The sequence below is a fragment of the Cariama cristata genome, unplaced genomic scaffold, assembly GCF_000690535.1.
Source record: "Cariama cristata isolate BGI_N322 unplaced genomic scaffold, ASM69053v1 scaffold1423, whole genome shotgun sequence".
Taxonomy (NCBI): domain Eukaryota; kingdom Metazoa; phylum Chordata; class Aves; order Cariamiformes; family Cariamidae; genus Cariama; species Cariama cristata.
The window spans coordinates 1-10,662 of record NW_009607574.1 but is presented as its reverse complement, the minus strand read 5'-3'; the positions used below and the strand labels follow the sequence as shown (position 1 = coordinate 10,662).

The following is a 10,662-nucleotide window of genomic DNA, read 5'->3' as shown; positions in this document are numbered from 1 at the left end:
ACCGTTGTGAAGAAAGTTGAACTTCTCTCTGAGCTTCTGAAAGTTGGTCTGCATATACCATAAAGCTAGAGCCACTGTCCACAGAATTTACTGAACTGCTTCTACTTCTTGATTCACTTACTACAGAGCAGCCCCTTTTTCTTGTTTCACTGCTGAAGTCTCCCACTCTATCAAAACTTTTCTCTGATAGCGTTGGAGTTTCCAGATCACCTTTCACTAAAGAATGAGAGTCATTTTTATCACCAATAACTGAAGGGGAAGTAACCATATTTTTGTCTGTTTCCACTGAAGAGCTAGATGATACAGATGCAACTACCGATAATGGGGTCAGCAATTTAGGACTCCTATCTGTTAAAGGATTCAGCAATTTTGAATTCACATCTGAAACTGACCAAAAGAAAAATAAAAGTATAAATACTAGTGCATCAAGTGAGTAGGGGCATAGTTCTTAGAGAGTACTGAAAGAAAAGCTTTATACAACGGAAAAATATTCTAAGTTCACAACATTTCAAATACATATATGCACATACACAATGTAAACTTCATGTAAGTAAATCTATATTAAATCATTTTCGTAAAATCAATCCCCCAAAGCCTTTATCAAACTTCTGTTAGCAAAATTCTGAACTCATGTTTATGCATGAAGAACAGTACAGGTCTTTAGCTTGGAAGACCCAACTGCATCACACACTGAATTGCTACCCTGTATCTGTAACTTCTTCATTCAAACATTCAGTATCTTGAAAAAATCAGGGAAAAATTATCAGATAAACCAGTCTAGTAATGAGAAGATAATATACTTCAAGAATGCTTCTTTCGAACTACACTTGGAAGTTAAGATTAAAATAATAAACATCCCCTAGAAGTTTGTGAGTAAAGAACTGCTTAAATTACTAAAGCTACCGCTAATACGCAATGATAAGAAAGTTAAGTTCTCTAGCTTTCAGTGAGACTTCATAGCATATTTACTAGCATTTTGCTAATACAAAGCTAAGATGGAGTACTTTAAATGCATAAGTAGTCCTTCTGCAAGTATAATATGCTGGATAATGGTGTTTATAATCTTTCTGATTGAGAAATCAGGCAGCAGCAGCATTAAGGAATCCCTTTTACAGACTTCTAGTAACATAGATGCTGAACTCAGACAGCAACAAATAAGAAAATAAATTGGTTTTGGAATTTTAGTGAGCATTCTTTGGGGTTTTTGCCAGTTCTTTCTTTTTCATTGCTGAGAAGGCTGAGATTTCCTCTGGAATGTGGGTGGTGACAGGTGGCACAGAATCAACATACTCAGGTATCTCCAACCCAGACAACTGAGATTGATCAGTAAGGAGATAACCATGATGAGGAATCCAGATTGCTTCAGCACCATGGTTTAGAAGAAGGTCTCAAATGCACAGATTAGAGATGCCTGGCTAGGATAATGCTGATCCGCTCTCAAAAAGAGGGAACCATAATTAATTTCTCAATGCCCCCATTCTCACTGCAGCTAAAAGAGAAGCTCAGATGAGCAGAGAAATCAGATTTCTAAATATAATCTGTAGAAACAGAACAGTAACTCTACAGAACCTGGTAGGTTTTTGCAATAACCTGAAGGTTTTTGTGTGGCGTTTGCTTTGGGCTGGTTTGGGTTTTTTTTTAATATTAAAAAAGCACAATAGGCACCATGTTGCATGAGGTACATACTAAAGTTTGCTAATCTATACAAACCTATTGATGACAGTCCTTCAGGTCTACTTGAAATTCTTATTATGTCTCTATCTCCCTTTAAGAGAAAAATCTCATTGTTGGTACAGGACACAGACACAATATCACCATATCCTTCCAAGCCACCAATCAAAGCCTATAAAGAGTCAACACAGAAGGAAACAATTGGCATCAGATAAACACACTGTTTGGACAAGATGGTGCTCTTAAAATTGTTCACTAGAATTTATTCAATAACAGTTATAGAAGTTTATATATATAGTTAATCAACAATTACAGTTAATTAACTATTATAGTTAATCAACAATATATACAGTTAATCAACAATTAATTATAGAATAAGATGTTATCTTATCAAAAAAAGGAAATAGAAGAAAGAAACAGGAAAGAACCCTTTAATCATGATGTAGCTCATTTTTATACTAATTTGAATTCCATACATCTATTCATTTTCTCTGTCCAACTAGCAGCAACAATATAACAACAACTTAAACAATATACAAATTTCGGGGGCAGAAAAGAGCCATGGTACAAAAGTTTAATACCATTTAGACAAAAAGATACTAGCTTGTATTCACTTTCATATACACTTTTAAGATGACAAAATAGCTAACAGCTCACTCTGTACCAAATAAAATGTAATACTTGGGTTTTTGCAGACACCAAGAGTAGTAGAAGGGAAAGAATAAATAGTTCCAGGCACATTTTATAGGCCTAAAACTTCTTTTTGCATTAATTACTAGATTTTAGATTTGTATATGCTGTGCTAAGTATCAGAATTGATTATGATGTTAACATCTGGACTGAAACCTTTAAATATATTTAATTTTTATATATAATATACTGGGCTAGTTTGTGAGTCTATCATTGCAATGACAACTTGAAGATGGAGAGAATAAATCTTCTTTGTTATGTTTACATATGGATTTAAATCATAGAAGTGTAATGGATAACCCAGAGAGTCTTGTGGCAAAAACAACTTAGAAACAAAATATGCACCCACGAGATTTATCTACCTGGTTCACAGTGTCTAGTAAGTAGATGCTGTATTCATTCCAGGTCAGCACCCATCCTTCTCGGAAAAAGCATGAAACAAGCCCAAGGTGTTTCTCTGGGGGGCTGTAACTTCCTCTATCAGGTGGTTCCAAACGAGGATACAGTTCAAAAGTTTTTATTCCTCCAGCAAATGCATCTTTCAATATGAATGTAGCCTGAACAGTTCCATGAACATCAGACTTCCAGAGACGAAGCCCAGGTCTGGCAGCAAATAGTGTCAGGTCACTCTGTTTACATAGGCCAGGTATAAAACATGCTCCAAATTTGCCAGTGCTAAAAGGCAAAAGAAAAATTTATTTTAGAAGTTATATACTCAACTTAGAAACAATTTTTAAAACTAATGGCACAAATTTACAACTGCATATTATCAAAAATTAAAGTCTTTGATTATTCAGTCAAACATCTGCAGTACAAATTTGGTTACAGTAAGACAAAAACAGTGCTTCCAAATAACAAGTTTTCCCTCAGCTTTAGATGTCAGACACTACATATATGAGGTAAGTGAAATGACTCCTCCTAATAAGCTTCACAGCCTTAATGGTACTCTTTGTCCATCTCAGAAAGATCCTACTATGCAGTCTCTCCCAGAATTAATAGAAACAAGCAAAACACTACAAACTAATGCTAAGAAACTGACAACCCCTACTTGCAAGAAGCACAGAACAGACCTCAACTGTTAAAATTTTCATCTCTCATTCATAAAAACACCATTACTGTTGCCCAAGAAAGCCCCTCATACATAAGATGGTCCTTGGTATTCCTCTTACTATTTATATCCCTGACAGATACATTACAAACTTTCCTCCAAGAGTCAGTTTCCTCTACTTACAGATACAGTCAGTCATGCTGTTCTAAGACCGAGTTCCCTCTACCTTCATATCCAAGACAGGTTACACAATATAAGGCGCCAGAAAATCATACAGGAAGTTCCTAGCCTTCAAGTCAACTTTAAGTGCTTGCTGCATGTTTTCCTTTTCAATTCACTTCAGTATATAAGAAAAATGGGGATGCTGACTTGCTTCTTGAATCAGATATTACATCACCGATTAGATGGACCTGATTATAACGCCTGCTCACACCAAGTCAGAGTAAACCAAGAGGGACTGCAGAGAAAGTTTGGCAGTGACTTCAGTTTAAACAATCAGTAAACATCTTACAGATTTTTGCATAATAGTGCCCTGAAAATATGATCCTGACACATCTGCAACCATGTACTTTCTAAGTAGGTAGAACTGTAATTTCATGTTTGAGTACACATAGCTACTGTAACTAACTTTTTATAAGCAGACTGCTGTGTTGTATTAATTTCACTGCTTAGATCACTCTTTCTGTAATCCACTCTGAAAAGCTAGAATTAATAGATGGGCCTGCATGAAGATTTTATGAGGGTTACTTTTTTCTGGGCTGTGTTCCAACTTGCTTGACAGATTTCTCTTCTGTGTAAAAAAGTAGAGTCCGTTGTAAAGTAGAGACAAGCAGCACTTTCTGGTTGTAATCCAACTGGACAATCGAAGATGGCTCTTCCAATACAAGGCTGGAGTTGCAAATACCCTTTTAAAGATACATGCAATTAACAAGAGTCAACCTTTCTAAAAAGATGAGGTAATAACTAATGTTTCAAAGAAATCAGTAAGCCCAAGAAAGAGATAACAAATAAACAAAAGCTTTGAAGTACCGTTGCACAAAGTTCACTTAATGAATGTAGGGTTCCTTTATGCAGACAAGAGGGGAGTTAGACTGTGTGAACCACAGTGGCACACTATGAAATTCAATTTCTCTTGGAATATTAGCTGACGCATTTCACTTGAAATCAAGAGAAACTCTAGGACATATTTTCCCCCTTCTCCGCTGCCAGGTCATACAATGCTGAGACAGTCGTTACATTTGGAGATGTTAAACCTTCTGTCAAATCAAATGAGGGACAGTCATAAGTAAACCAGGATGGCTGCTGTTTAAACTTTTCTCCCATACTGAAATTCAAGTTAGTACTTATTTTGTTGACGTCCCAGGTCTGTATTAATTAACAAGACAGTAGAAAAATTCCATTTGCTGGTAACATGCTAGTTACCCAGTAGAACTCATATATTATTTTCATTCTACACTCTAGACTGCGATGCTGAACAATTCTGGAAAAAGTACTTCACTACTATAGTGAATCAGCAATGTCATATCATTCAAAAGTACCCTTTCCAAACAAAAGTGAATGTACTGGCTGAAAGCTGAAGGAAGATACAATAGTTCTTTCAGACAGAAACGTGATAAAACGAGCAAGATCACCACTTTTTTATATATTTTTTTAAAAAAACGGTAAGGCAGGTGTGAAGGACATCCAATGGTTGTCTTGCCGGGTGTATGCACACTTGGCCAAGTGTACGCATACCAATAAAGCAGTCCAACTAAATACATGATACTAAGCAATTAACTAACTGCTAAATATTTAAACACACAAGCATTCTTTCAGAAAATTGTAAATGGGAATTAAGGTCTCTATAATAAATGCTGACCTGGTCTAGGTCTAGGGCAGAGTAGACAATCTTCCCTTTGTCATCTCCAGAGAATAATTTCATTCCATTGGGACTCCAAGCTAAAGCTGTAATGCTACTTTTGTGGATACCAGCAACATCAAATCTCCGAAGCTGCGAAACAATACCAAAGCAATACAAGAATGCGGGGAAGAGAAAATGGAGACACAAAACCTGTTCAGTGACTCTGACTGATAAATTAGAGATCAAGTATAAAAGTGCAGGACATTCTAATATTTATTTAGCACAAAAAAAAAAACAATCAAAAAACGCACCACCAAATAGCTCAGCCTATTATTACAAATGAGAAATTTCTCAAAAGCATTTTTGATTAAATATATCTTTCATAATGAAAAGCATGCTTTAGCTTTAAGATTATTGCTTTTATAAGCTTAACATATGAAGCCTAAAACATATCCACAGACATTTCATCAGACAAAATCCTCTGGTTTTCACTATTACAAGGAATCACAATAACATTCTACTGGGATTCACCATATTAAACCTCAGAGAAGTTTAGCCAAATGCAAAGGTTTACCTGTTTGTTTCTTCCAGGTAACAAAGACACAAGCTGAAAAACTGCAACCCGACCTGAGGCTGTACCAACAGCAACTAGATCATCGAAACAACTCAACAGCTTTACAAAAGTAATAGATTCACACTTCCCCTGTTGAAACAAACCATACATAAAATTTGCAAAGTTAACGAGACAAACAGCAGCTCAACTCTGAGAAACTCAGTTTCATCAGAAGAGACAAGAGTAAAAGTTAGTATTTACCTCAAAATTGTATTTTTTCATCTGGTTTAAATGTCTGCAGTAGAGATAAAGCATTCCAATGCTGCTCCCAACAGCAATGTAGTCTCCATTGGTATCAAGTGCTGTGAGATATACCACAATAGAGCGAAAGCCTTTTTGGACCTTTGTAGGAATGGCATTGAGAAGATAATACAAGGGACAAAACTCCTTAAATATAACTGGTGAAGCCACAGATGCCATAGCAAGCATTGGCATCAGCAACTTTAAGGCTGAAATAAACACATCTACTTGACCACATAAGGAAATCTGAAAGACAAAAGCAAAAGACATGTCATTAACTTCTTTGGAAAGAGTAAATTGTTAACAGAAAGCTACCACTTAGCAAGTAGGGATGCAGAAGATCTCAGTTTTTGTTTTGTACAAACAAAAAGCAAGTTCAACTCTTCTAGTGAACTCAAGTTACTCTTAGAAGAACTTTTTTCTTAAGAATGAGCTTATTTCTTAGGTTCAGCCAATATCTAAGGATGTATGGTAACCACTAAATATGGGATAACCACTTTTTCTTGCAGCTGTGAGCTCGTCAAAGTTGAGTTCAAATGCAGTATTCCTTGTCATTTAGTTAGTGAAAGAACTGTAAGGGCTCTGACACTGAACAATCCATGTGGTATATTTCTTCATCTATCTGCAAACTCTACCCTCAATCCTCCTAGCACTGACAGCATGGGATATTCACTGTGTTAGACAGTGCTAATAAGATCAAAGTGTCAAACTAGTATTTATGCTCAACTCCTTAATGCCCTGCAGACCAAGAAAAACAATTCAGTTAGAACTACATCTGCTATATAATCAAATAACAACCAAAAAATATGAATAGTGTGGGAAGAAAGAGGCAATGCAAAAATGAAAAAAATCCCAGTTTGACAGACACAGGAAAATATCCAGGTAGCAACTGAATTTAGAAAGATAAGGAGCAAACACGAAAAAGTGCCATATGCCCATGTTTCCCTTTATGGTTAAGCAAATAATTTCATGCTGATGAGTGACACTGTAAATATACCTAGGGGACAATTCTGGTATCTTTCTAAGAATAACGGAAACAAAGATTCTGTTTGCCTTCTTCAAGGAAAAAACATAGTCAGAGCTCATCATAGTAATAATGTACTGGGATCTTCAGAAAAAGCTCATATGACCATGACGTACATAAAAATATTTTCAAAATTTAATTAAACCCAGTAATTTTTCTCATCATGGGGTGACAGCCTTGACAAGAACATTTTGCAGCAGTAGCTGTTCTCCTCATGGATGACTTTGGAACATGAAAAGGAAAGAAATCTTCACTTCTTGAATTTTATTTTGCCACAAGCAAGTTCAATTAACAGAATGGTTTACAGTCTGCCAAAAATACCTGCAGTTTTCCAAGACAAGAACTTTTCATTTCTACAAAGACCAAAGTTTTCTACAGTTGTTTAAGCCCATAACATTGAAGATTTTCTTAAGCTTCAGCAAAGTTATAACTTCCTTAGAGAAATTAAAACAGAAATATGCCAACTGAAGTTAGAAACACTTCTAAATGCTCAAAATTATTCTGTAAAGTATTCCTACTGCAATTTGTACGATATGTTCTATTGTGCCTAGTTTTTATTTCCTTAAGGATGGAAAATGGTATTTGTCTGACAGCTTCACACATTGCTTATGGTGTACATCAACTAAATTAGAAAAAATACCACTGCTCTAGTTTAATATCTCCATTACTGTGAAAAACTCTGGTGTCTCAATTTTGAAATCATTTCAGTTATTGTGCAAGAGGATTCTGCTGGCATTGGGCCCTGCAACACTTGCTGTCAACATTCAGTTCCACTAAATCCAAAGGGATTACTTGCATGACATTACCCATTCAAGCCCATGTTAGACAAGACCACAGGAATAAAGATTGGTTTCTGGACCCATATTTTATCTGTGTTACAAAAATGGCTGGTAAATAAGCTAGCAGCAGTTATTAGATGTTCTTCATTGATAAATTTTACTGCTTGATAGAGTTTCAAAATTAATTCCACTCTCCTCCAGTGTTTACAGCCTGTCATGACACCTATTTCATAAAATATCACATGGATTAGCTGATTAACGTGTCCGAACTATTTCTGAATGAAGAGTTCCTTTCAGAGTTGTTTACTCAGTTAACAGATAACCTCAGTGCATCACCACTTTTTTACAGTACTTTCACACACCAGCTATTTCCTATCCTGTATTTTAGGTTTCTGCCCTTTTCCTTCAGCATTTACTATCTTTTATCTACAGACAACTAAATAAAAAGAGAACCACTGCTAAAGTCTCGTTTGCTGTTCTAAATGTGCTGCTTTGCCAGTTTAGTAATTTTACTAGCTGCTGGTCTTTTTTTTTAATTTCTTTTTTCTAATAAAATAAACCCCACTCTTTGTCCTGAGTCTCACATGTACAAATCTTCCTCTGTCTAATCTCAACTTCCACCGCTCCCCAGCTACTGCCTCATGAATTTCACATATTTTGTTTTTTAAGTCCCCTTTGTCACTCCTACAATTAACATCTGTCAACATCCAAAGCTGTTCTTGTAGTGAGAACCACCTCACACTTCCCAGTTGCCAAAGGACCTTGCAAGTCCTCAAAAGTCATTCTCCCTCTTAGTTTCTATCATTTATCCCTCCAGTTCAATTAAACTGTTAAAAACATAGTAATTCATTACAAACTATGCAATCATGGAAATTTGTATTATCCAGAAAAAGACTATTACTCTTTCCTCTGCAATAACCTTATCTGCAACCTGATACATGATTTGTAAATTTACACTTAATTTAAAAAAAAAAAAGAAAAAAAAAGGGAGAGTTTGATAGGTGTCGTGTCCCGCCCCCCCCCCATCCCCACACAGAAAACACTGGGAGGAATTATTTCTTGTCATACACTAAGTTAAATTTAAAAAAACTACTATCAGGTTAGGGTTCTCACTCTTCATAAAATTTATATATAATCTTATTTCAATATTCTCTGATACGAAAGTTGTGAAAAAATGAAATTAAGTTTTGCTTTCTATAACCCATTCATCCTGCAGAATCAAAAAATGTATTGGTAAACTGTAATTTCTTGCCATCATACAAAAATAAATTTAATCTTGAGTGGTTTACAGACTAACAAAACACTTGCACTGCTTGTATGAAAACATATAGCTGAAAGCTCAAGTCATCACTTCACTAAAAATACTGCTAATTAAGTAATTTTATCTACACAAAACAAATTTATAAAGGACTAGAGAATTGCCATGTGGCCTATATATTCAAAAACTCTGCACAAACACCACAGTTCCCCGCTTTCAAGCCTGAAGTGTTCAACATCCCCCTAATCACAGTTGTGTATCACATACAGTCTCTTTATTAACAGCTTTAGGATTATTTGTTATCTGTTTCTCCTACTTCATTAATCAAAGGCAAACAGCGGATATAATCTATTTTCTCAGACAGATTTTGGAATTGGATGCACATGTTCACCCTGTGTCAGCCACAGTTACTCTGAAATACAGAACAGCCGTATAGGGCAAATCAGCTTGCGCTAAGCAGCTATCCTGCAGCAGAGATAAAGTAGAGAAAAATACCTTATGTTGTACATCAAAACTAATCACCAGACTCTTTCCTTCTTAACTCACAAAGTTCACAACAAGCTTTTAAAGACTGCATTCAAAGCCATGTTTTGAAAAGCAAGCTTTTTAAAATTTTCTCTGCTGTTACAAACAGCAATAAGGCTCAATGCTGTCTAACAGAGGCAACTAAAATGAGAAATAATCCCATGGTTAAACAGATAGGCAGTGGTTAAAGGTTCAGTGCCAGGGTATGCCACAGATTGACTGCAGGAGGCTAAAGCTGTCACTGCATTGCTCTGAGCTCAAGTACAAGAGGGACAACAGCTATAGGTTTGGGGTTTTTTTTATTCTTTGGCATAAAAACTTAAATTTAAGCTCTTCAGAGTACGCACATGTTCATATATATGACCACAGCTAAACACAACAGTCTCTGATCTCAGCCAGATCCTGCCAACTAAAGTGAAATGCGGTTTTATTTCCTAATATTTCTCACATTTTTAGCCTAAGGAGCAGGCTACCTGACTGCCGTATCTCCAGGGCTTTTCACAGCAAACAGCTGCCAAGCAGGGGGGAGAACACAAATTCACGTCCCACTGAAGGAGCTCTGCTTTCACGCCTCCCGTCTGCAGGCAGAGGACCAGCCAGAACACAGGTCACGATTACCTGATTAACAGGTGAATCGCTTTACACAACTCACGAAATGTTGCATTTTTGGCTTAGAAGATTTTTTATTTTTTTAAAAAAAAACACAAAACAACAAACCTAGGTGACAGAGATGGAAAGGATGGAAAAGGGAGCCCCTGCGGTCACTGCGCACACAGGTATGCCAAGGGAGACAGCAGAAACCAGGCTTTACTCACTCTGATGGTCTTGGGACACCCAGTTTCTCTAGGAAACCTTCCTTCCTTAAATGTATTTCTATATTCTGCTAGATGTTTCAAAATTTCTTCCTAATACGCTCCCTTCTACCACTTGAGGGGTTGCAGCTCCTGACAGTGGAGGAAGAATACGGCCGCGGG

At 36.4% G+C, this 10,662-nt stretch overlaps 1 protein-coding gene across 1 annotated transcript in view; it reads right to left on the bottom strand.

The window, feature by feature from the left end:
• The window catches only part of TECPR2 (tectonin beta-propeller repeat containing 2), a 38,760-nt gene extending 32,463 nt beyond the window's left edge, over positions 1–6,297 (bottom strand). The window contains exons 1-7 of the mRNA XM_009696761.1: positions 6,064–6,297; positions 5,824–5,952; positions 5,268–5,399; positions 4,157–4,314; positions 2,724–3,036; positions 1,711–1,843; positions 1–387 (exon numbers count right to left, since the gene is read on the bottom strand). The exon at positions 1–387 is cut by the window's left edge and continues 105 nt beyond it. Coding sequence (XP_009695063.1) covers positions 1–387; positions 1,711–1,843; positions 2,724–3,036; positions 4,157–4,314; positions 5,268–5,399; positions 5,824–5,952; positions 6,064–6,297 — 1,486 coding nt within the window. The remainder of the gene's footprint in view (positions 388–1,710; positions 1,844–2,723; positions 3,037–4,156; positions 4,315–5,267; positions 5,400–5,823; positions 5,953–6,063) is intronic.
• Positions 6,298–10,662: the final 4,365 nt, after the last annotated feature.